Here is a 24,046-nt window from a genome sequence, read left to right on the forward strand (position 1 = left end):
ATTCACGGTTCCAGAAAAAACAGCAAATGGATGTAACAATTTTCCTCAGTTAATCAAAATCAAACACTTCTTTCCACAACTACGGGGGCAGGAGGGGGTGGGTGCTGATTGGCAGGATGGGAACAGAACATGACACTCATCAAAATCGCTCCCAAAGAGGTTATGCGTGAAAACATACGTGGACTCTGCTGTCCAGTGCTGTCGGAAGGGGGCTGTGACAGCAATCTCCCCAGGCCGTGCCCAGTCGGTTCCTGTTGCCTTTCATGCTGAGAATAAGCCCCGCTAGATTCGTGGGGTGGTTATGTTTATTCTGTAATGATTGCCAGCACATTCCACTTGGATCTGAGTTAAAGAATAAAAGCCCTGGGATGGGAACCAGTCCCCGCAGCTCCTGCCCTTCCCGTTTGTAAAGGGGGTCCTGTCTTGGACACTCTTACTTCTTGGTTAACCAGGGGGGACATTAGGAGTCAATAGAATTATTGGCTTCCTCAAACCCCTTTCAGCAGCCTGTCTGGAAGGAGTGGACTATGGTACTTCTGATTTTAGCTTTGCCATTGGTTCCATAAACAGGATCTTGACTGTGAGGAAAGAAGCCTACAACTGAGCCCCCTCATGGCCACTGCAAAGCCTGCAATGGCCTTTGTAGAGAAACAGCAGGTGTCTGATCAGAGTGGACTTCAGCCGTTGGGCCCATCTGCCCTCTTTCTGTGGCCTTTGCCCACTCCAGAGGCACAGGGAGTCAAAGCCTTCCCAACTTCAGCTCCTTCTAGAATGTGCTAGAAGATATTTATAGGGCACGAGGGATCTAGCTTCAGCCAACTGAACCACCCAGGTTGGAACAGACGTGAGCTGATTTGTGTCCTAGATACTTAGGTCCTGATGGCTTCACCTCAAGGATGCTGTTGGAACTCCCACTATGGCGCTGGATGCTCACAACGTTCCTGGCAGTGTGGAAGGCGTGACAAGAACTTCCGGCCCCGCCTGAGCTCAGCTGCAAGCCTCTGGCATCCTCCGTGTCAGAAAATGGAAGACCTCCCTGGGTGTCCAGGGAGAGGGATTGGGCTCTGGCTGGCATGGGAAACCTGAAGCAGCAGCAGCAGCAGCAGCAGCTGACCGACAAACGAACAACTTATACAAAGAACGCTCGGTGAATCATTAGCTATTTTATTACCGGGAAAGAAAGCATCACCATACACTGACGTATGAGCAGGACATGGTTTTAAACTCTGAGTCCTAATTCTAGAAACCCATGACAGAAATGCTATTTCTCTTGTCCTTAAAAATCAGTAAGAAATTGATGTCTGCTCCAGGCTCCTCCCTTGTGGATGCTCAAGGAACCAGGTTTCTATTGGCCTGGATCACTGGCTCTCTCTTTGGGGCGCAAGGGCCCCTCATCGCGGCACCTCTACATGCCACAGATTAAACACTTCTCCCTGCATAAACAACTCATGTGATTCTCTTCTGTCTTCCTAGCTGGCTGTGACTTTCTGCTTCACTCTCCTGGGATCAGTCCCCCTTCCCCCGCCCCCGTGTCTCCCTCCAAGCCAACTGACTGCTGTATTCTTTCTTATCTCCGTGTACATTTCCTTCTGACACAGACCTCTCTGGAGGGCCCTGCACAAATTACAAGAGGCTCTGGCTTCCCATGGCGTTCCTTCATTTCCACCTGAGAGATGCGGAGTGACAATCAGAGCAGCCCTGACAACACTGCTGTGTATTAACTGTGTGGTTTTGGATCCTCTAACTCCACAGCCCCTGAAGCATCAGCATTGATCTTTTTGCAAGAAACTGCCTTAATGGAAAGTCCAGTATGGAAAGAGCTGGGACCCAAGGACTTTACATTACACAATAAAAGACACGGAGAACACGGGCAGGAGGGGGCGCTCTCTTAGCAAAGTGAACAGGCTTCCCATGGCGCCTAAGTCACTCAACACTCCGCTGCCACAGTTCATGCCCGCTGCTGCTGCAGAACTGGGTGCAGGCTCGGCTTTCACGCAATACACAGACCCGTGTGCTTCCATCTTTGGCAATTTTGGGTCCTACGCTTAGAAATGCCAGCGTGGGACCATGGGCAGAAATCCACCAAGTGCGCCTTCGGCATTTGTCACATACATCTTCTGGAATTTATTTTTGAAACTTTATGTGTAAACACGTGTGTCAGGGACAGGGATAGGCACATATAAGTATCCCCAAAGTCAACAGGAGGGCAGCAGACTCCCTCCAGCAGGAATTACAGGTGGTGGGGAGCTGCTCAACGTGGGAGTCGAACTTGAGATTCCTCTGTAAGAATCGTACACATTCTCAACCACCGAGCCAGATCTCCAGCCACATCTTCTGGAATCCAATGCTGTGTCTTGAAAGACTGAGGGGCCTCCGTGTGTGCTCTGGTTGGTGTGAATATGTGTGTGTGTGTGTGTGTGCGTGTGTGTGTGTGCTCATCTTGGTGTGAATGCATACACGTCGGCCCAAAGATGAACGGCCCCTGCTGAATCTTGTGTTTACACACTAACAAACTTCCTTTAGGGAATTCTGAGCCACTCAGTCGGGACAGAGATGTGGCAGTTCTCACAAAAACATCTGTCCAGGTGTGCCTGTGTGTTTGGGTGTTGATGTGTGTCCATATGAGTGTGCAGGTGTGTGTGCATGTCTGTGTCTGCCTATGTCAGAGTATGGGGTCTATGTATGAATTTGTGAGTCTGTTAGACTCTGTGAACATGCGTGCTGGCAACAGGGGAACGTGTCCCTGTGAATGAACACGGGCAGAGGGCCAGAGCCACATCCTATGGAATTCAGCTGGAAGTTCCTGCTATTACGCTGTTATAGAGGTTTTCTTCACAAGGTCAAGCCCAATGGCTCCCAAGGGGCAGCAGTGAAGTGGGCCGAAGTTCAGCGTTCCTCGGACTTCTGCACCTTGCCTGGTGCTGTGTCTCCCTGATGTCAAGGCTGCACTGCCATGGTGTGCAGTACCCCTGCTCAGAGCTGTGTGCTGTGCAGTACCCCTGCTCAGAGCTGTGTGCTGTGCAGTACCCCTGCTCAGAGCTCCAAGGAGCTGAATGAGTCCAAGCCACTCTTTCCCGAACAACCGATTCTAATCCAAAGGATGCCTTGTTTAGACTCGTCTCTGTTTTCTCTCTACTGAACTCTGTCCTGCTTTGGAGACTCCCTGGAGAACTCACCCGTGTTTGCACATCAACATTTGTTTCCTGTAAGGACTTTAAATAATGAGCCATTAGGTTGGGACAGGCCTGTGGGAACAGATACTTGTGGCACTTGTATGGAGACAGAACTCAATGGATGGAATTTTGTCCCATATTTCTCTGTCTCTGTGAAGAACAGAGAAGCAGAATTCAAGCTTAGAGCTAAAAGGAGGAGTTTTTTAAAGTGTTTAAAAATATTAAAAATAAAACTCTCAGAACCTAAGTCAATGAATGATGGCTAGAGCTCAGACCCCTCTCTGCTGTCTTTCTCATGAAGGGCACACAGAGGCTCTCAAAACCGAACACTGCCCACCCACCCTGAGGAGCCTGCTGTTTGTTGTTGAACGTGAAATGCCCCCTATAGGCTTCCGTATTCGAACCCTTGCCCCACCCCTCCCACCTCCTGTTGGTGCTGTTTGGGAAGATTACAGAACCTCTAGGAGGTGGAGCCTGGCTAGAGGAGGTGTGTCCCTGGGGGAGGGCTGTGAGAGGTCATAGACTTGTCCCACTTCCTGTTTTTATTTCCCGACTGCCAAGGCAGTGTGGTGGGCTGGCTTCATGTTCCCCAACCGTGCTTTCCCCACCGCAACAGACTGTGCTCCAAAGTAGACGCCAAAGCAAACCTCATCTCCCTGGAGCTCCTTTTGACACAGCGTCTTCCTACAGCAAGGAGAAATTCACGAAGACCCTGTCCTTACGGCCACTTCCTCTGCGATTCCCCTTGGACATGTATGAACTGAATGATTGCTCTGGGGTCCTGAACATGGTGCGCTCTAACATGGATGCAGTTTTAATAAATATCTGTATTTTTGGGAGACATACATACAAAAACCACATGGGTGTGAATTCACAAACTAATCCTTGGGCGGGGGAGTCTGCCATTTGCTTATCAAAGCAAAGGGTGGCTGGGGGCACAGAAGAGCCTCGTGTTCATCCTCCGGAAGCCTTCCAAGTGGCTCTGAATGTGTATTGGCCTGGGCACTTAAAAGACCAGCAACGGACAGTACACAGCCAGCTGGACAGCACACCAAGGGCCAACGTCTCCACAGGCATGATGACGTCACAACCGCAATAACAGAACTGTACATGCTACACAGTCATTAAAGTCTATTCTATAACGCACAGAAAGTACCTGGTTAAAGCTGTTACAGGTAAGACAGACAGGGGAGTCTGAGCCCAGCGCGATATAACAAATTTGTCAATAACTGGGTATAATATATACATACACATGTGTTGCCTTCAAAATGTCAAACAAACTAACACACAGTGCTTTCCTGACAAACTTGAATCTGACAGAGTTGCTGTCATAGTTCCTACATGTGTTCATCCATCTTTGCTCAGGCCTTGACATGCAAAGGTTCATACGCATATCCTTGTCGTGAGGACATGTGTCTCCTTGGGTGCATTGCTTGTAGATACTACTATCCAGCCAGAAGCATCCTTGTGGCATGATGCCCTTCCTATTTCCCCTCTGTCTTGGATTCTACCCTTTTAACTAGGGAAATGCCACGAATGTGTTATTCTTGCCCCCCACAGCTTCATCTCATTGTCCATTTTAGAGCCGTTTATTTCATTCTCAGTGCTGTGGCATTTGCGTGATCGTATTAGACCTTGATGTGGAAACCTTACAATGTACTCCCTAATGTTTTCAACGTCATCTTCCTTCCTTCCTTCCTTCCTTCCTTCCTTCCTTCCTTCCTTCCTTCCTTCCTTCCTTCCTTCCTTCCTCCTACCTTTTCTCTCTTCCTCGAATCCACTGAACTGCTGAGTACCGGCCTTTACTACAGCTCCAGCCAACACTGATCTTTATAGTCCATGGCGTGGGGTGGGGTAGGATGGGCTGAAAAACTCTCTTCAAAATTCTATTTTACAATACATATAGAAACGTTGGGCCTTGTGGGGTTTCTTTTAAATACTATACATAGTTGGCATTACACAACGGATGGGGGTGGGAACAAAAATAAACATGGCAATTGCTTTAGTCTGTCCTTACAGAAGAAAGCGTCTTCTCTACTGAAAGAATCTCTTCAGCATCTGCTCCCAGAGGTCTGCAGAGAGAACACGTTACCCACAGATTTGGATGGGTCCCTTTTTCTCGGCACACGCCGCATTTCTGAGCGGTCCTGTGGATTTGGCGTTGTCTGGTCCTAGTTGAGCAGCGAGTAAGCACTAGAGGAGTTTTCCACAGAAGAGCTGGTTGTTTCTGGGGTGGAAACGTTATATGTTCCTGCAACAAAAGGCAAAGCAGCATTTCAGCCTCCAAGACAAACTTCCATGCACTTTGGCGTGCAGACACCTTCTGAGGAGACAGGATGAGCTCTGGCCCAGCAGCCATGCCTGGAATGGCTCAGGCCTGCCCTCCTCCCTAGCCCAGCGTGCTGGAGAACCAACGACAGAGTGATGTCCTCAAGCATGCACGGCAGCCACCAAGCACTAACTACTCCACAACACACCAGCAGCCAGGTTTCCACACAGAACAGCCAGACCTCAACGTGGGCAGCCTCTTCCTAAGCGCCCACATGCTTGGCCCTGGGGGCTTCTGCATGAGGGAAACTTCCTGGTTCCCTTGTTTAACTTGACTTGGGGAAGTTCATAGGAAGGAGCTAACCGTTGAGCTGAAGGTTCATACATGGAAGAAGAGGAAAGACGAGACTAACTCTAAGGGAGGAAGAGGCAGGGTGGGAAAAAGTGAGAGATACCAGCAGAAGTACCAAGGACCAGCACAGCGGGAGGGCAGCTGGTGGAACTGCTCAGCCTTGTGTGGGTAGACGGCAGGCACTGTGTGCAGGGGACATACAGAACATACACTGGGCAAGGGAAGCGTCGAAGTGACTACCCTACCATCAGGATGATGAACTGCCACTGCTAACAGGGTTCCCATCATTGCCTGGGGGGACCTTTGGGGCTGCTGACAACACAAACCAAAGTTACAGTAGTCAACCCTCCCCCCCAAAAAACTTATCCAGAGTAGAGCTGTACTGATGGCCCATGCAAGAGTATCCAACAGCAGTGACCGGGAATCTCAAGTCCTGACACCCCAGGAACAAAATCCACATTCCCAACTTAGGTCTGGATGGTTCGCAAATAAAGAGTGTATTCTATTGGCCTGACATTTTGCAAAGTTCAGATTCAGTAGATTACTTAACTTCTGCTCACTTCTTGGAAATGCTAAATGCTTATGAAGTCCAATAGTTCTAGGATTTAAAAAGATTCTGTCATTTCATGTGAGGTCAAATCAGTGGCATCCCAAGTGAAAAGGGACAATTCTCTAGTCTCTGGAGTGATTTCCCAATTCTCCACCATATCCGGAGACTTGGTCTCCATGGCCCTCTCAGAACACTCAGATTCAGATATGTTTGATGGCAAATGTGTGGCAGCCAGGATCTGGACGTGGACACAGTCTACGGCTGCATCTGTGAGGTCTGTCTGGTTTTGAAGAGATGAACATGGGGCTGAGGGGTGGCTCGATGGTAGAGTGCTCGCTTAGTACACTTGAGAACCTGGTCCCTAACACAACACGGAGAAAAGCAAAACTGAAAAGAAAAGCATTTGGGTGACCATTTTCTTGTAGGAGAGGCAGTGTGACAGGAATGCGCTGTGAGGGGCAGTGTAACGGGACTGCTTCATGGGGGTGGAGCGATGGGATGGTCCCATGGGGCAGACGTGTGATGGACTGTCCTGTCAGGGCATGACAGGACTGTCCTGTGGGGCAGACGTGTGATGGGACTGTCCCGTGGGGCAGACGTGTGATGGGCTGTCCCGTGGGGCAGATGTGTGATGGGCTGTCCCATGGGGCAGACGTGTGATGTGTGCTGGGGCTGTCCCGTGGGGCAGACGTGTGATGGGTTTTCTTGTCAGGGAATGATGGGACTGTGCTGTGGGAGGCAGGGGTTGGGACTGGATTTACATTCTGATTAGCTCAGACTAGTTCTGAAGTCATTAGCACTATTTATTCCCTATTTCCCAGGCAGAAGTTATGATTATCCAATAGAATATGTAGCTTGGACGATGCCTCACATATGTATACTCAGCTTGTAAATGTCAATGTGTAAAGTCAGTGTGCTCTGTGAGTGGGAGGAGCAACACTGATTTGAATCCTACAATCTACATGAAAAATTTCCATGTTTATTTTTTGCATGACACAGAAAAGTGATGTGTCTACTTAACATGATAAAAAGAATTCTGTGTTGGACAAGCCCAGAAGCTTGCAGATGCTGTTCATATTGGATAGACAGACCTCTGAGGACTCTCAAGTTTTTAAAAACTTTCATGAATTTACATTAGTTGTCTTTGAAAGTAGCTGCACTTCTTTAGCAAGCTCCTGGTCGCTTGTGAATATATAAGCAAATTCCTGAATTAAATCTCTCCCCTAAACACAGTTGTTTAGATCCGTGTCATGAAGTGGGGGTGAAAGTCGGGGTGCTAGATCAGGGCCAGTGTGATCTGGTCCAGCTAGGAGAACCTGGTAATCACTACATACCTGTTTTACCAAAAAGATTATTAAATCTTCTGGATATCGGAGAACTCATAGAAAACACGGGTGTAGATGAACCCAGGGATGTTGACTAGGAGAAAGAGGGAAAAGACAGTCATCAAACAAGTCCTGGAGACCAGAGCTAGTTGACACCCTTTGTGTGTGTGTGTGTGTGGGGGGGGTCAACTTGTTGCTGCCTTCTAGTGGTCACTTTCCTGGGTGTCTAATCCTATCCCTTCCTTAGGTCAAGTGGTACTCCCTGAACTGAATAAATAACTGGCAAATATATATGAGTTATGTTCTCACTCCATTTTCCCCTTCTCCCCTTTCCTTCCTTCCTTCCTTTCCCCATCCTTCCCTTCCTCTCTTTTTCTTCCTTCTTCCCTCCCTTCCCCCTCTCTTAGTTTTTTCCCCCCCAAGGAGCCAGTTTAGCTCTTTTTACACATGAATCACAAGCTAAGTTGTATCCTTGTTTAAATGCATGTCTTACTGTTTTGTGAACATTTTTTTTTACCTTAACTTTACTGTTAGTTTTTCTAGTATATTTTGACATACAAAACACAGGCAATCATATTGAAGAACAGTTACACTCTAAAAGAATGAACCATAAAAAATTTCATTATTATTTCTTACATTGTTATCTTCTAATTCCTTGAATTCTACCCAGAAGCTTCTCACTGAGAATTTGATTTTTCCCTAAAGAGCTCTACAATGTTGCTCTTGGATTTGGGTCTCACTATGCAGACCTAGCTGCCCTGGAGTTACTTGCTCAGGAGCCCAGGCTAGCCTCCAGCTTATGGAGACCCTACTGAGTGCTGGAATTACAGTTATGCACCACTGCTCTGGCTGAGATGCCACCTTCAGATGATCGGCCATCGAGAGCTGTGGAGTCACATCTTAAAGAGACATGCACGGCACACTGACCCAGAACACTGTGGCAAGAAGCAGCAATCATTAAATAATCTGGGCTGAAATTAGTCATGGAAGCAGAGGCTTTGCTTTTATTTCCCCCAGCTGATCACAACCCCAAGGCTAGTCTCTCTCCTGGTATCGCACTAATCGAGTCCGTGTATGAACCAGGAAGCCTCTCAGGACCAGGCTTACCTTTGAGTGCTGAGAAGACCATCTTGACAATGAAAACTTATTCAGCAAAGCTTCCTGCACCTGCAGGTTTAAAAGACACCAGTGTCAATTCGATAGGCTGCATTTGGGCATGTTAGACATCGCCAGAAACATGCGGCTATCGTTGTTCTTACCTTCTGATCCCAGAGGCAGCCGAAGAGTAAAATGAAGAGCCCCTGCGGGAAGGATTAAGGACTGATTTTAATGGCAACCCAGTTCCACAGAAAGCATTCAGAAGCAGGGGTTGAGTTGGCCCCCACCTTCTTCCCCGTCTGAGTGGATGTGACGAGTCCAGGACACGAGGACATGAAGGGACACGGCAGTGACACAGTAAGGAGCCTTCCATGATAGATACTAGGGGAATAATTCCTATTTTCCCCCCAACTTTAGATAGGGCTATGCTAATATACTTCTCTAATCTACATTATTTCTCATTTATACCTATAGCTTGTGAAGACCATCATGGGATAAGATATTTCTTTCCATGGAAGTATGACTTCAAAACCATTAGGTAAGAACCTTGTAGTTCACAACACATGGTTGTTAAGTGTTGGGATTCGTATGGTTTTGTCACAAGCATCCAGGAGCAAGATGCTTCATGGCGCCCATCTTTCTCTTACAGCTTATCTAACAAGCTGGCCTCCGCTGTAAGTGACTACGTACCACAGGAAAGCAAAGAGATGTCTTCACCTCAACAGCATAAAATAGATTGGTATGTACTATGTTCATTCTTCAACCTATCTTTCCTGAGGAACTATGTGGTACCCGGTATCTACTTCCTTCAACTGACTTTTGAGAATCGACCTTGGACCAAGGTCTTTGTTAGACAGGGAGATACAGTGACCCACAGGGAGCCCCAGCTCGCTGATGTGCGCAGAGACTAAATGGAGCCGTGACTTGACTTAGTGGCAGTGCCATTAGGAGATAAGGCTAGGGCGAGATTATCTTGAGTAAACAGCATCATCTAGTTTAGAACGACGACTCCCCTCCTAATTGTACTATGGGGACATTTGGGACCAAATTAAAACGTAGGTGATAAAAGGTTCAAGGTTCCATGGAGGCAGAGGATTGTGTCCCTTAGTCTCCCTGAGAGCTTGTAATTACTGTTTCCTGACACTTCGACCTCCTGTGTGTTCAAACCCTTCCCCATTCCTCCTCTTGTTTGTGTATCTATCATTAGTTCATCCCACGAGAAAGGGCATTTCCTGAGATGCTGGTGCTTGGCTAACTGGCTTACCTGGAAGGCATTGAGCAGGGTGAAGATGATGTGGAACACGGCACTGCTCCCCTGGATCACTGTGGCGAGACCGAAACCCCAAGTGAGCCCTAAGAGAGGCGTGAGGACCCCGATGCTCTTGCTGATCTGAAACAGGCTGCTCTTCTCCTGCTTGCCGGGCTTGTCTCCGACGGAAGGCCTCAGGATCTTGGTGATGACCACGACTGTGATGCTCACGTTCACCACCACAATAACCAGGGCTGGGATGGCAAAAGCCAGTAGTGCTCTGGTGTCCTCCCAGTTGAGCCAGCATGCATTCTTCCTCATGTAGACTTCCTGCGGCTGCGTGACCCCCACTGTGATGGATGAGATAATGAGAGGGCAGCCGTAGCCTAGGGAAAAGGCAATGGCTTTCTGGGTGGACTTGCTCGCATCGTGTAGAATGAAGATCAGACGGTAGAAGAGCATGAGGCCCAGCGTCAGCATCCAGAAGAAGACGCTGAGGTAGAAGAAGTGAATGAAGAAGGTGGCGGCCACGCAGGCTGTTTCGTTGAGTGGGTAGTGGCCATCGTGGATCGCACTAGCCACAATGAACCAGATGTCAGCAATCAGAAGGCAAAAGGCGATGTTGACTATGCAGATATGGCGCATATAGGAAGTTCGGTTCTTGGTCACTGATTTCCACACCATGGCTTCTACAACTATACAGGCCGCTAAGCTGAAGATGGAAAACCCCAGCCCAATGTAAGAAATGATATCCAGAAGTACTTTTAGGAGAGATCCTGGATCTGGGGAGTCTGGGGACATGAGGATGGAGAATGATGTCAGGTGGTTACACTTGCAGAAGACCCTGTCCCTATTGTCCCTGCCATCATCCTCCATGGAACACCCACTGCTGTCCCAGCCCCCTGTGTAGTTGGCAAGGCTGAAGTTCCAGAAGACACACTGCGGCTTGCCGCCTGAACGATGGTTGTTCTTGAAAGTCATGGAAATCCTAAAGGGCTTGATGATGCTGTGGCTGACGGTAGTGGTCATCACCAAGCTGTTGGAAGACGCCTTTTCCTGTCCATCCTTGGCAAGGATGGCCTTGAGAGTCGGGAAAGCCACAGTGACAATAGATGAGTTGGGCTGCAAGTTCCCCAGCTGGCACTCATCAATGGCGACGTCGCCCCACAAGTCAGAGTCCGTGAAGACAAACTTCTGCTGGTAGGTCTGAGGGTGGCCACGTCTTACCACCATGCTCTTCATCTGAACGTTCGGGTGGAAGAGGAACGGAGGGGTGTTGTCTCCCAGCCGCAGCGCTTTGGTAAACCTTTCCACTGAATGCAGGAACTGGGAGCTCTGGTTGCTCTGTTGCTGTAGTAACCTCTCCCAGGACTTCAAGGTCGACTTGTCTAAGATGACATTAATGGTGGCAAGCACATCCTGCAGGTGACACGGGAGGAGGGGTGGGGGGAACCAAACCACTTTTTCAAGATAAGAGACAAAACAACATCTCTCTGGGTACTGGTTGGGGTAGATAAGTAAGGGTGGGGAGCAGAGAATCTGATGTGCCACAAGTGCATCTGTCCCCTTCTTTCTCACAACGGAACATGGCAGAGGCAGGGACCATAAGGCTCTGGGACTTTGGTGAGCATTTAGTAACAATGACTGTAAGAATCACCCCCTCACTCCTAAGACCTACTTAGCTGGCTGTGTAGAATTTCCTTCCTTCCTTCCTTCCTTCCTTCCTTCCTTCCTTCCTTCCTTCCTTCCTTCCTTCCTTCTTTCCTTCCTCCTTTCATCTCTTCTTCCCTTCCTCCCTCCTTCCCTTTCTTTCTTTCTTTCTTTCTTTTTTCCTTTCTTTCTTCCTTCCTTCCTTCCTTTCTTTCTGTTATTTTTGTATATGTATGCATCTTCATGTGTGTCTATGGGTGCACATATGTATGTGTGCGTGAAGGTACTGAGGCCAGAGGTTAACACTGGGTCTCCTTCACATGTGTTACAGGGTTTCTCATTGAATGTGGAGCTCACTGGTTCAGTGCAGTTATATGGCTGGTATACTCCAAGGATCCTCCTGTTGCTTCCCCAACACCGGGAGTCAAGCCCTATGCCCAGCTTTTCAACATGGGTTCTAGAGACTGAACTAAGACTCTCGTGCTTGCTTGATAAATACTGTACAAACATCTCCCCAGGTCCTTGGCTAACTTTTCTTTTTAAAATCATAAACCTGTGAAGGCTTTCTGTTAGGTGGCACAAGAAAGTCTCAGAAGACATACTCTAGCCCTGAGCATCAAATGAACTATGGGAGTGTAGGGACCCACAGTTCCAGATTACAGCCTGCTGTGGCATAGAAGTGGCAGTGGCAGGAGTTTAAGAGAACTGGACACATTCTATCCATGGTCAAGAGCAGAGTGCAGTGGATTAACGCATGCATGCAAGGGCTCGGCTCACATCTTCTACTCCTATATAACCCAAGATCCCCAGCCTAGGGAATGATGCCACCCACAAATAATATAAAACTTCCTATATTAATTATTTTAATGAAAACAGTCTCATATACCTTCTCTGAAGCTGACCTTAACTTGGCCAATCTTTCACAAGTGTGCCAAATGCCCTGCCTCCTAGGTGCCAAGCTGACACCATCATACCCACCTAGCACATTTTTTGTAGCTGGGCACCTACTTTGTAACCCTTTTAATTCCCAGATTTCCGAAAAACTAGTAGGAATTTATTCTATTTAAATGAAGAAATGAAAACAGAGATTCTGTAAAGACATTGAGAACCTCTGATCTAGAAGCCGCAGCCTGCAAAGCATGCTGTGCTGGCCTCTTATCCTAATCGGTGCTCTTGAAAACGCGTCTGCATGAGAAGAAGGAATGCTTCCTGAGCACAAGTCCAGAGGTGTGGGAAAGCAAGGCCCTCAAACTCCCACAGGACTTAAGTACACTTACCCTCATCATTTCCGAATTCACTTCGGTTGGAACTGTTGAGAGCAAATCAAGGATGCTGATGACGGCTCCCAGGCTTCCTGGAGATGAGCGGACATCCCATTCTTCCTTCCCAGCACTAGTGGAAAGGTCCCTCAGATATGTAGGGAGCTTCTGGTCCTGCGAGGGGCTCTTGATCAAAGCCTAGTTTAAAAACGCCAGAACAAATGGAGATATTTTGATCCTAGTGATCTGGATGTTGTGCTCTCCTTTTTTTCTCAATGCCCATAATCAATAGTATATACTGTAAGTTAAAACCTTCACCCCTTAAACTATCTGTGCATGCCTCTCAAGATGGAAAAAGCTTAAGATCGCATGCGTAGAGAGCCAAGAGCTAAACATATGCCACCCAAAATCTAACTAGAAACAAAAGAACAATATATGTGATTGCTTCAGAGTTAAAGTAAAATAAACTTGATATTGTCCATATGGAAACACATCTACCGGTCTTTTCCCCCTGTACTACTGATACTTCCGAGTGTGAATATGATTGTCCTTCCTATTTCATTGTTCTGTATCTGTTATCTCAATATAATTATTAAGAGTACCCTCTTTTACTTTCATAGTCCTGAAATTTAAACAAAGAAAATACATACGATGCCAGGTACAAGGGAGTGATGCATGTGACTGTGAAGCCTATGGCCCTCAGAAGAGACCAAGATGGCAAGCTAGTTGCAATAACAGCACTCTCATCTCGACAGTAACCAGTCACTGTCTGATTGGAATGATGGCTCATTCAACAGAAAGAAAATTGGAAATCATGCCTGCTGTTAGAAACTTAGTCAATTCCCTGGGGCTAGTGAGGTCGTAGACCTTAGAGGAGAACCAGAGACCACCACTTTACTAAATCACATAATTCCTAACTGCATTTTAAATTCTTATCCATATATCTTCAGCTAAGTGTAGTTTCCAACCCTCACCAACAAAACTTCTCTTTGAAATAGACAGAAACCATCACGGAAGCCCACAATTGGTCAAAACACAGAGAATGACTGATCACGGGACATCCAGCCCAGTAGATACATCTACAACACCACTCCTGCACTTAAGGCTCAGGAAACACTGAGGAAGACAAGATAGAAGGATTGTCAGAGCCAGGGGACTTGGAACTCAGCTGTGAGACTGTGTCTCCTAGAAAGGACAAAGGAGCTTCACCCATGGTACCTCAGTCACATGGCTGCCACAACAAGATCTGCACAAGGACAACAGTAGACACGCTGACAAGTAAAGGGGAAATCTCGTGGAGTTCCCAATCCTGGACAAAGAACTACAAGCAAGTAAGGGACACTGAGAGCGGAGGAAGTAGTCTACCCAAGGGATGAGTTTCCTAAATGGTCACCCAGTATCAAGTGGTCAGCCCTGAAATCATACATATACAAGCAACAGTGAAGGGACTGAGAAGGTTGTGTGTATGTTTGTGTGAATGCATAAACAAATAAAGAGAAAAGGGGAACATGAGGCATTGGGAAGAATTGGAGGAAGGAAAGGGAATGGGGCAGGATTTTGTGATTATATTTTAATAATAAAAATAATATTATAAAATAAAAAGTTGTCTCCTTTTGTTCTTGGAGTATCTTGACTAAGACGACAGATTATATCATCTATCTGTATACATCTGCTTTCTAACTATCGACATTTCTAACACTTTAAAAATAATGCATTGGAAAAACATCTGTCTCCTATAAGAAGCCTTTGATGAGTTGCTCTTCTCTGAACTCAACACACAGATATTTATTTTATTTTAACTACTTTGTACAGGGACATTTTCACCAATGTCATTGTATAGTATAGTTCATTGTCAATATTCTCCTAATTAGACTATTCATTATTGAATCTTATTTTTATATCACTCTTTATGAAAATATTATAGCTATTTGCTGTCAGAGCTATTTGAAAGAGATCATTAAGAAAGCCTAATGCGCCACCCCTTGTAGATCTTGGACATGAGGAGGTGAGCTGCTGAGGTCAGACATCCAGGTGATTCTAGAGCGCAACACATACTCTGTTGCCGTCATATCAAAATGTAAGTGGTTTTTAAAGCACTTCTAGGTTTCATTTTTGAATAGCTAATCTTGATTGTCAACTTGCTGGGATTTAGAATAACCGTGGAAACAAACTTCTGGGCGTATTCAAGAGGGAGTTTCTAGACTGGGGTAAAGTAGGAAGGCCCATTGTAAAGGTGGATGCTACCATTCCCTGGGTCTGAGTCCTGGGCTGCATGAAAAGGTGAAAGCGAGCTGAACACCAGCATCTTTTATCTCAACCTCCTGACTGTGGATGCCATGTGACCAGCCTCGCCATGCTCCTGAATCCATGCCTCCCTGCCACGATGGACTTCACCTTCCAGTTGTGAGCTAAAACAAAATTTCCTTCCTTAACTTGCTTTTGTCATATTTATGGTACAGCAGCCCTAAAAGTAGCCAATACAGCATATTTTGGCCGTGCATTTTGGAGAGGTGCATGGCCAATTTTCCTAAGTGCAGAGAATTCTTCTGGGCCAGAGAGATACCCCTCCTCAATGGTTTAGAGTCAAGAGGTGCAGGTTGCTCACCTTGGCTAACTGGAGCAAACTGTTGATTGGAGCCGAGATGCAGCCTCTTTTCTCCTCCTTCCACTGGGAGCCCACACATTTATAAGTGACGATCCCGCCGATGATCTGGCCAGGGCTTCTGGAAACTTTTGAGAATTGGCACAACTTCGGAATGACCTTCCCAGGCTCTCCAATACCAATCACAGGATCCTGGCATGTGATATTCTCGCCTGTATCAGAAAGATGGAAATACAAGGGACAGTCAGGGATTTCTGCCAGTCAAAAGAAGAATGAAGTTACATCGTTTGTGGGTAAATAGATACAACTAGAGATCACCATACTAAGAACATCAAAGTCATTCTCAGACAAATATTGTGTGTTGTCTCTCATTTGTGTTCCTAGATTGTATATAGATTCATAAAATCATGTGTGTGTGTATAATATATACAATATAATATAATATAACATTATATATATATATATATATATATATATATATATATATATATATATATAATGAATGCAGAGATGAAATGATCCAGGGGAACAAAAAGGACTATTTGGGGAGGGGGAGAAGGAGGAGAGGAGGGAGGCTAAGAGTTGGGGTATACTCAGCATGCACTGCACACTTGTATGAAGCTGTCCTCTTGTTATACAGTGCAGTACACAGTGGAAACTCACAGTGACATTAAAAATAAAACAGAAAATTCAAGACCAGTGGTTAGGGACTGTATGTGACTTTTAAAAAGAAGTTGACACCTTTAATTTGAAACCTTGAACCCCAAGTCACTCCGAATTCTGAATATTCCAAGCACCAGCATGGAGTCATAGGTAGGCAGTCCCCTGGTCAGAAACCCTTTCCAGCTGTAAAATCATCTGGCTGTAGGTTTGTTTCCCTGGTGATTACAGTCTTGTGCATGTGAGGCGAAATGCTATCTCAGCTGCTGCGACCAACACGCCAGAGCTACTGTGGATGGCAGGAGATGGCTCTACCGTTGACCTGCCTGCCCTGCCCCCTGTCAAGATTATTAAAGACATGTATAAGGATTTTCAAAAGAGACAGTTTACAGGAACAAGGAAGAAGAAATCAGGATCAGGCTGCGCAGCTTTTGGTGCTAGAGTTCATACTGCCTTTGCTCCCAGTCGCCTGGCGAGAACTAAACACCTTCATTTGTTCCCAGTTTTCCAAAGCCCCTTATTGCATACACCCCACAGCCAATCTGCAATTGCTTTCCTCTATGCTTCATGCCCACCTCACATCCCCAGGACATTTTAGATGTAGATGAAATCTAAACCGTGGAAAACATAAAGAACTTAATGTATGCTCATCCAAATAAGAGACTACCCTGTCTGCCAAGGGTCTTAAAATCATAATGTCTTCCTACTTTGATGGGCAGGTCCCACTTATCATATGGGCAAGAATGTCCAGGGGTATTTAGTAAATCAAACAACCCAGGTGGAAGAATTAGGGAGCTTTTGTCTATCAGGGATCCTGTTCCCAGGAAATCATCACTTTGCCTCTCTGGTCACCCGGGCGACTTCTACATGAGTTCACATAGAAATGGTCACCCAGGCCATGGCCTGTCCCTTTGAGAATATGGCAGGGCACACTGGCTCAGTGGTGTCAGAGGATGGGGAAGGCAGGCACCTGTTCTTTCAAATGGCCCTATCTCAGGAAAGCAGTGCTCGTGAGGACACACCCCCTTGATGTTATCCCAAGGAATCTCAGCGAGACACAGGCACTGCCCACTCCAGTTTGCCTCACAAACCATTGAAGTTTCTGATCCAACCCCAGAATGACTTCATCTGCCAAGATGCCCTTCACTGTCAGCAGTGGAGTTCAACCAAGCAGCCTCATTGGCCACCCAGAGTGGTTCTTTATGGTTCTTGCAGCAGCTTTGACCACACCTTCAATCATCTCTCTATCTAACCCCTAGGCCACAGGCCTCTACTTCTTTTAGTATTCCCTATGGTTTACCCAAGGCCTGCCACAATAAATGTATTTAACAGATGTTTACTGACTATCCAAAAAGATGCAAGGAATGAGGAGTCCCTGGTCATGACTGTATAATTTTAGTGTAATTGAAATGCACTTACCCCGAACAAGGGTGAGCTTCATCGATGGGCTCCGGACCGAGGTATTGGCCGCGTTGGTAAAGTGGCAAAACACGTCGATGTTTTTGGGACACAGGTGTAAGTTTGCTGGGAGACTGTATTTGTAGCATGCTTGCCTGCCGTTGACTTCTCGCTCTAAAGACAGTGTTATTGAAAATGTGAATTCACAGCATGAATAGCCAAGACATACAAGTTGTCAAGATGTTCTGATATAAATAAACCTTCCCCAAACACCCCTAGGAATTTATGACATTTATTTTTAGGGTAGGTTCACATATTTGTGTGAAAATAACCTCTGGATAAATAAATTCCTCTTTGACTGAGTGCTGGCCAAAATGTCACCTAGCCCATTCACAGTTTCAGGTCTGAGTTTATACGCTGCTCGGTGTATTGATTGCACCTGATCTCACAGTGATTTACAATTACCTCTTTATTCTATACTTGAAGATTTATTTAAAATTTTAAAAATTATGTGTACCCACGAGTGTCTGTGTATGTGCTCGTTAGTGCAGTTACCTGCAGAGCCCAGAAGAGGGCACAAGACACCACGGAGCTGTAGTTGCTGGTTGTGAACCACCTAAGCCGGGTGATGTGAACTGAACTTAAACTTGGCTCCACTGCAAGAACAGTGAATGCTCAGAACAACTAAGCCCTCTCTTTAGCCTGTGGGTCCTTCTGTTTTACTAACCCAGAAGCTTCAGTAGAGACAGTCCCCAGTCTCATTTATTTTCATGTCTCCCAGGACTTGTCTCAATATCTGACACACGAAAAACACCCAGATTATGCATAATGACATCAGAATATGGAGATAATGGCATTCTTCAATATCTGGACAAATTTTCTGTCATCCAACATCGTGATATGGCCTTCTCTAGCTAACTGGAGTCTTACTTTTTCTTAACTTCCAATGTCTTTTCAATCTATCCTACTCATTTAGGATATTTAGTGTTATATGCATTACATTTTAGATAGTATGGGCCTTTCTAGCCATTAAAATAAATACCTAAATTATTTATTGTTATTATTATTAACTTACTTATAATTTATGTGTGCCTGCTTGTCTGTATGTACACTGCGTACATGTAGGATCTCACAGATGCCAGAAGGTGGTGCCAGATGCCCTGGAACTGTAGTTATATAGATGGTTGTAAGATGCCCAATATGGATGCTGAAAGCCAAACCCAGGTCCTCTGCAAGAGCAGTAAGACCTTCAAATTTTAGGAGGCTTGGAGGTTTGTGTGTTCACAGATAAGCACCAGGGGAACCAGGAATGTTGAACACACAGAACTGTTCCTTTAAAGGAAGGGATGCATAACCTCTCATCTGCCCAGAAGGCTCGGAGCTGAGGTTAATGGCCTGGTGACCTTTGCACTATCTGTATGACGAAGACCACAATGAATCATTTCCCAGGCCCTTATCATGAGTTTGTTTTTCTCAGTCAATCCATGGAACCTATCTTTATGGAAGGTGTCACGTGTACTTTACACAGATGCAGTCAGGTCTGATCTTTATTTAGCTTATTACAGCAGATGACATACTTTGCTCCTCAAGGAGATTTATGAATGCTTATTGCGCACATGGGATTAATTATCATCAGGGACGTTTTCACCAAATGGCACTGCTTAAATATGCCTAAAATAAACTACTTAGGGTCAGACTCCTGAAGTTTGGGTTAACACCAGTTACTTAGTCGTGTTGAACCAAATTGCCTTCTGCCCCCAATGGCTCATTGCTCTGTTGGCCGTGGTGGTTGCAGAGACCCCTACATTCAATCATTGAGTTATCTCTATTAGACATCTAAAAAGCCCCCCCCCTTCTCCTTGCCTCTTATGCTCTCAGGCTGAGCAAATTCCCAAAGACAGTCATTGGAAGAATTAGTAAGCCGTGTGTATTTGAGATTTGGAGTTGTGGGACATTTTACAAGACAGGATTTGAACTTTGTTTTATTCTGTTTTGCAAGACGATGACCAGTGAAGAACTGGAGGCCAATTATTCCTCAACTTAGGGTTCTTGAATCCCACACAATGTAAGAACAATGTCCAAAGTGGGGCAATGGTGAAAAGCTATACTGCTTAGAGAACTTGCGTGCACCCAGAGACGAAGCCAGACTTCTAACCGTGACTGATGACTTTTGTTTTTCTGCCCTAGTCTCTACTGAGCAAGGCATCCTTTGACGATCCGGTCATTGGGCCAGGAGTGGGATGTGGCAGGGAGTGGCTCAGCCACCATTTAAAGAACAAAGGCTGGGCTGGGGAGATGGCTCAGTGTTTAAGAGTATTGGCTACTCTTTTAGACAACCTGGGTTTGGCTCCCAGACCCAAATGGTGGCTCATAACCATCTATAACTCCAGTTCCAGGAGACTCAATACCCTCTTCTAACTTCCACAGGCTCTGTACAAATGTGATACACAAACACATACATGCAGGTAAAAACACTTAGACACATGAAGTAAAATAAAAAAAAATGTTTAAAAACAGTTGGTTTGGTTTTTTGTTGTTTTGTTTGTTTGTTTGTTTTTTGAGACAGGCTTTTCCTGTGCAGCTCTGACTGTCCTGGAACTCACTCTGCAGACCAGGCTGTCCTGGAACTCACTCTGCAGAACAGGCTGGCCTGGAACTCACTCTGTAGACCAGGCTGGCCTCATGTACCACCACCACCTGGCCTATAAAACTGTTTTAAAGATCACAAGGTCTTCCTCAGCGCCGGAGTCTGCTAAAGGCTCTGGAATTCTGATAAAGACAAATACCTTCAGGAAGCATAATTCTTGCTAGGGTGTTGGTCTTTCTTTTTTTCCTCTGTGGTGCTTAGCTGGTTTTTTGTTTGGTTGGTTTTTTTTTGCTGTCTTTCTGGTCTAGTTATGTATTTAGGAAGATTATTGGGCCATCTTCTATCAAGTTCTCTGACAACACGGAAGGAGGGGTTATCAGAATGTCTGCTCGACCACATGAGAGACTGGAGATGAAGGAGATTCTATGGGTCTACCCACAGCTCCTTCAAACTAGTGAGTCATCAGTCATACACCACAGCAAGACAACAAAGAAGGCTCCATGATATTTCATCCCTGATGGAGCCTCTATGCAGTCCTGAGGACTGATCCCATGGTCCTCCCACATGCCGGGCAAGTGCTCTGAAGCAGAGCTACATCTTTGGCCTCTTTTCATTTTTTGTTTTATTTTGATACAAAGGCTCACTAAGTTGCCTAGGTTGGCTTTGAATTTCCTATGTTCCTAGGCAGGCCTAGCGCACAGGCCCATCTGCATCAGTTTCCTGAGTAACGGGAATTACACTCCTGTACATCAAGTGAGGCTCCATCTCCGGAAACCTTTCGATATCTGCTTTAAGAGTAAAACCTCGTGTCTATGAGCTAATGTGACCTAACCACGGGACGGTCTGCCTCTCACCAGCAGGAAAGGCTGAGGAGCCGACGTGGAAGGTGACGGAGTACTCTTCCCCTTCCTCCTCTTTCACGCAGCACCTGAACTGATGGGAACTGGTGCACAGACCACTGGCTTCCAAAGGGTCCATCATGATATCCGACTCCAGAGGCAGTGGGTGGATGATGACGTCTTTGGTGGCGATGCTGTATGAATTCTTGTATCTAAATATGCAGTGGTAGGTTCCTGAGGGGAGGGAGCGAAAGGGAGACAGAGTGAAGTCATCACCCTTAAAGGGCATCACGGGTGATAAGGAGACTTAGCTTTCCTTCCCCAGCTTGGGTAAGGAGGCTGGGAGAGCTTGACTGACTTCCCTTCTAGAAACTTCCCATATCTTAAGAATTAACCAATAACCCTCCTTCTTTCATATATGCATTCACTCCAACCAATCAAATTAAATGACTTATCCAAGGGTAAGAGTGAAACTGGGTGCCAAACTTCCTGCTCCACGGAAAGAATGGGAGTCTGGTGGCGTGCAGAGAAGAACGTTTGTGAAGATCTGGGACATGACGGAACCCTATGGACCCAACGCACCCACTTGTCCGTCTAAATGAGTGGTCCCTTGGGCTCCAGGACACCATGCCACCCGACGACAAACCACCATTGAAGCAGCTGCCCTGGACGTTTGTGTACTTAGCACAGTGATTACTGTATCATAAAAGATCCATGGATCAGCTGCTACCACACAGGTCTACTGATTCCATGCACTCTCCAAAACTTGTACTTCCTGGCAACACTAACAACATAGAGATATAAACAGGAAATACAAATACTTCTTTTATTAAAACTAGACATGTAAACACTTCCCAGAGTTTTCACAGTACCAAGCATCTAGTAAAGGTGTATTATTATTATTATTTGTGTGTGTGTGTGTGTGTGTGTAAGTGTGTGTGCACGGGAGTACATGTGTGTGTACATATGCATGTATATGTGTAAACTCATACATTTGGAAATCAGAGAACAACCTCCAGTGTTGTGTCTCCTACACGTTCCATTTTCTGTTGGAGACAGAGTCTCTCGTTGGACTAGAAGTCTGCTACGAAGGCTAGACTAGCTGGTTACCAAGCCTCCTGGGATTCGCCTGCCAGGACCACCTTCCCTCACCCCCTGACAATCGCTGCTGAGGTTGAAAGCAGTCGCTACTCTGCTGGGCTTTATGTGGCTTCTGGGGCTCAAACTCAGGCCTTTCTTCTTGCAAGGTAAGTGCTCTACTGACCGAGCTGTTTCTCAGGCCCTAGTGAAGTTATTTCGAAACAACTCCTTCTGTCAAGATGCAGAAGTGCAGGCTGTGGACTCAGACGCTAATGCCAATCCAGGCTGCACAACCTAACTTGTACCATCATAATCAATGTTGCTTTTGAGCATTGTTTGCCACATTCATAAACGGGAGAGTGCTATCTACCCCCAAATGACTGCCATATCACCCACAAATAATGATTAATAAAGTCATCATAGGCATGCCCTAATTCAGGGCCGTTGGAGGCAGCTGCTGCTTGCCATTGCACATTTTCAGGGGTCTAGACAGCCTACTGCAGGGTCTGGCCCTCCCTTACCATTCCACTCCCTGGTGGAGGTCTTCACCGTCAGGACCGACTCCGCTCCATCCTGACGCCTGCTCATGGTGTAAAACCTTGGGTGGATTTTAATGCCAGCAGAAGTGTTCCAGTACACCTCATCATAGTTACTCACATCGCTGATGCATGAGATAGAGAAGCTTTGTCCCTCAGAAACAGAAATTGGGTCCGAGGTTATTGTTAGGTTGGCTGAAAGAAGGCAAACAGGACAGACAAGACAAAAGCGACAACAAATCCAATGTTTAGTTTTTCGGATGACATCGACACAGGAGCGAAATTTAAGACAGAGACAGCAACACGGACCGTCCTGACGCTACTCGTGCCAACGCGGGATTGGTACCTTGCTGTTCCTGGGCTTTACTTGTTTCTAGGCTGTAGGCGGTGGTGCTCTGAACTGTACTCACTTCCATCACATGCCTTAGGACCTCGGGCACTTCCCCTTTGTAGCTGGAATTATCTCCTGATGATTAGCAGGGTAAAAGGTTGCAAACTTAGGGATGTTGGCTTCACCCAGACTCCCCTCCAACCTCCTCTGCGACCCCTCAAGGGAAAGATAGAGGACTGAGTTCTCACAACGCACATCAACTCTTTAGACACGTTCCCCCACAACACTGTGTCGCATCTTGGGAGAGAGCTGTGCTTACCACTGTACCACCAACGTCACACCACTGTGACATAGTTTCCCTTCTTTCTATATCTGTCCCCAGTAAAAAGACAGCCTTTAGTCTCTGTTGGTGTGTCCTTAGCATTTACTGATGGTCTAGTATATGGTTAGTTAGTGCTTCATAAACAAGAGTGATCTAGTTTTTCCCTAGACAGATCATAAAGTTCACTATCCACATAATTATACTTAGACTATCTCAGACAGATTGGCATTGTTTATAGCTATTTGGTTTTAACTATATACAATATTATAACCGAAGTTATATACATGCTGATTACATGTTTACTGCTATTTTTGGCATTCTCTCACGGATTCATTAGACATTGTTGACAAAGTTGAGACCATTGTAGATCCAGATGCTGATATGAAAATCCCACAGTTTATTTTTCTATTGTTCTATCTATCTTTCCTTTTCTCTGGGAACATATCATTCTCATGACTGACATCTCAAAATGGCACTTGCTTCAGCCATCCATGGAGGTGAACTGATCATTCCCTGAGCCAACCACCACAGGCCTGCCTCTCCAATCAATATGAATCTTATTTATTCTTAATGATGATCCAAAGAAGCCAGTGCTTTCCATAATGTCTTAGTCATAGTCTTATGCTGAGGACACACACAAAAGTGTGTCCCACACTCTGCCCTCTCTGACTGGAGGGATCTGGAAATGGCTCTCTGAGGGTTAGCAGAAAGCAAAGCCTCATGTACCCAGAAATCTGGTTCTTGTGTCCTCAGAAGAGGTCAGATGA

General features: G+C 46.0%; 1 protein-coding gene across 4 annotated transcripts in view; it reads right to left on the reverse strand.

Moving 5' to 3' along the window:
• Positions 1 to 1,143: 1,143 nt before the first annotated feature.
• The window catches only part of Adgrf5 (adhesion G protein-coupled receptor F5), a 97,572-nt gene continuing 74,669 nt past the window's right edge, over positions 1,144 to 24,046 (reverse strand). For 2 of the 4 annotated variants that reach the window (XM_048442725.3, XM_048442724.3), the window contains exons 12-22: positions 22,973 to 23,092; positions 22,612 to 22,821; positions 21,026 to 21,244; positions 17,606 to 17,758; positions 15,530 to 15,738; positions 12,943 to 13,122; positions 10,031 to 11,434; positions 8,928 to 8,969; positions 8,776 to 8,835; positions 7,678 to 7,762; positions 1,144 to 5,424 (exon numbers count right to left, since the gene is read on the reverse strand). In XM_048442725.3, coding sequence (XP_048298682.2) covers positions 5,345 to 5,424; positions 7,678 to 7,762; positions 8,776 to 8,835; positions 8,928 to 8,969; positions 10,031 to 11,434; positions 12,943 to 13,122; positions 15,530 to 15,738; positions 17,606 to 17,758; positions 21,026 to 21,244; positions 22,612 to 22,821; positions 22,973 to 23,092 — 2,762 coding nt within the window. In that variant the 3' untranslated portion in view covers positions 1,144 to 5,344. Of the gene's footprint in view, positions 5,425 to 6,038; positions 6,106 to 7,677; positions 7,763 to 8,775; positions 8,836 to 8,927; positions 8,970 to 10,030; positions 11,435 to 12,942; positions 13,123 to 15,529; positions 15,739 to 17,605; positions 17,759 to 21,025; positions 21,245 to 22,611; positions 22,822 to 22,972; positions 23,093 to 24,046 lie in introns of all 4 variants that reach the window. The other 2 variants (XM_085679389.2, XM_085679390.2) reach the window with 2 other exon arrangements.

Source organism: Myodes glareolus, chromosome 18 (assembly GCF_982192425.1).
Source record: "Myodes glareolus chromosome 18, mMyoGla1.1, whole genome shotgun sequence".
NCBI classification, from domain to species: Eukaryota; Metazoa; Chordata; class Mammalia; order Rodentia; family Cricetidae; genus Myodes; species Myodes glareolus.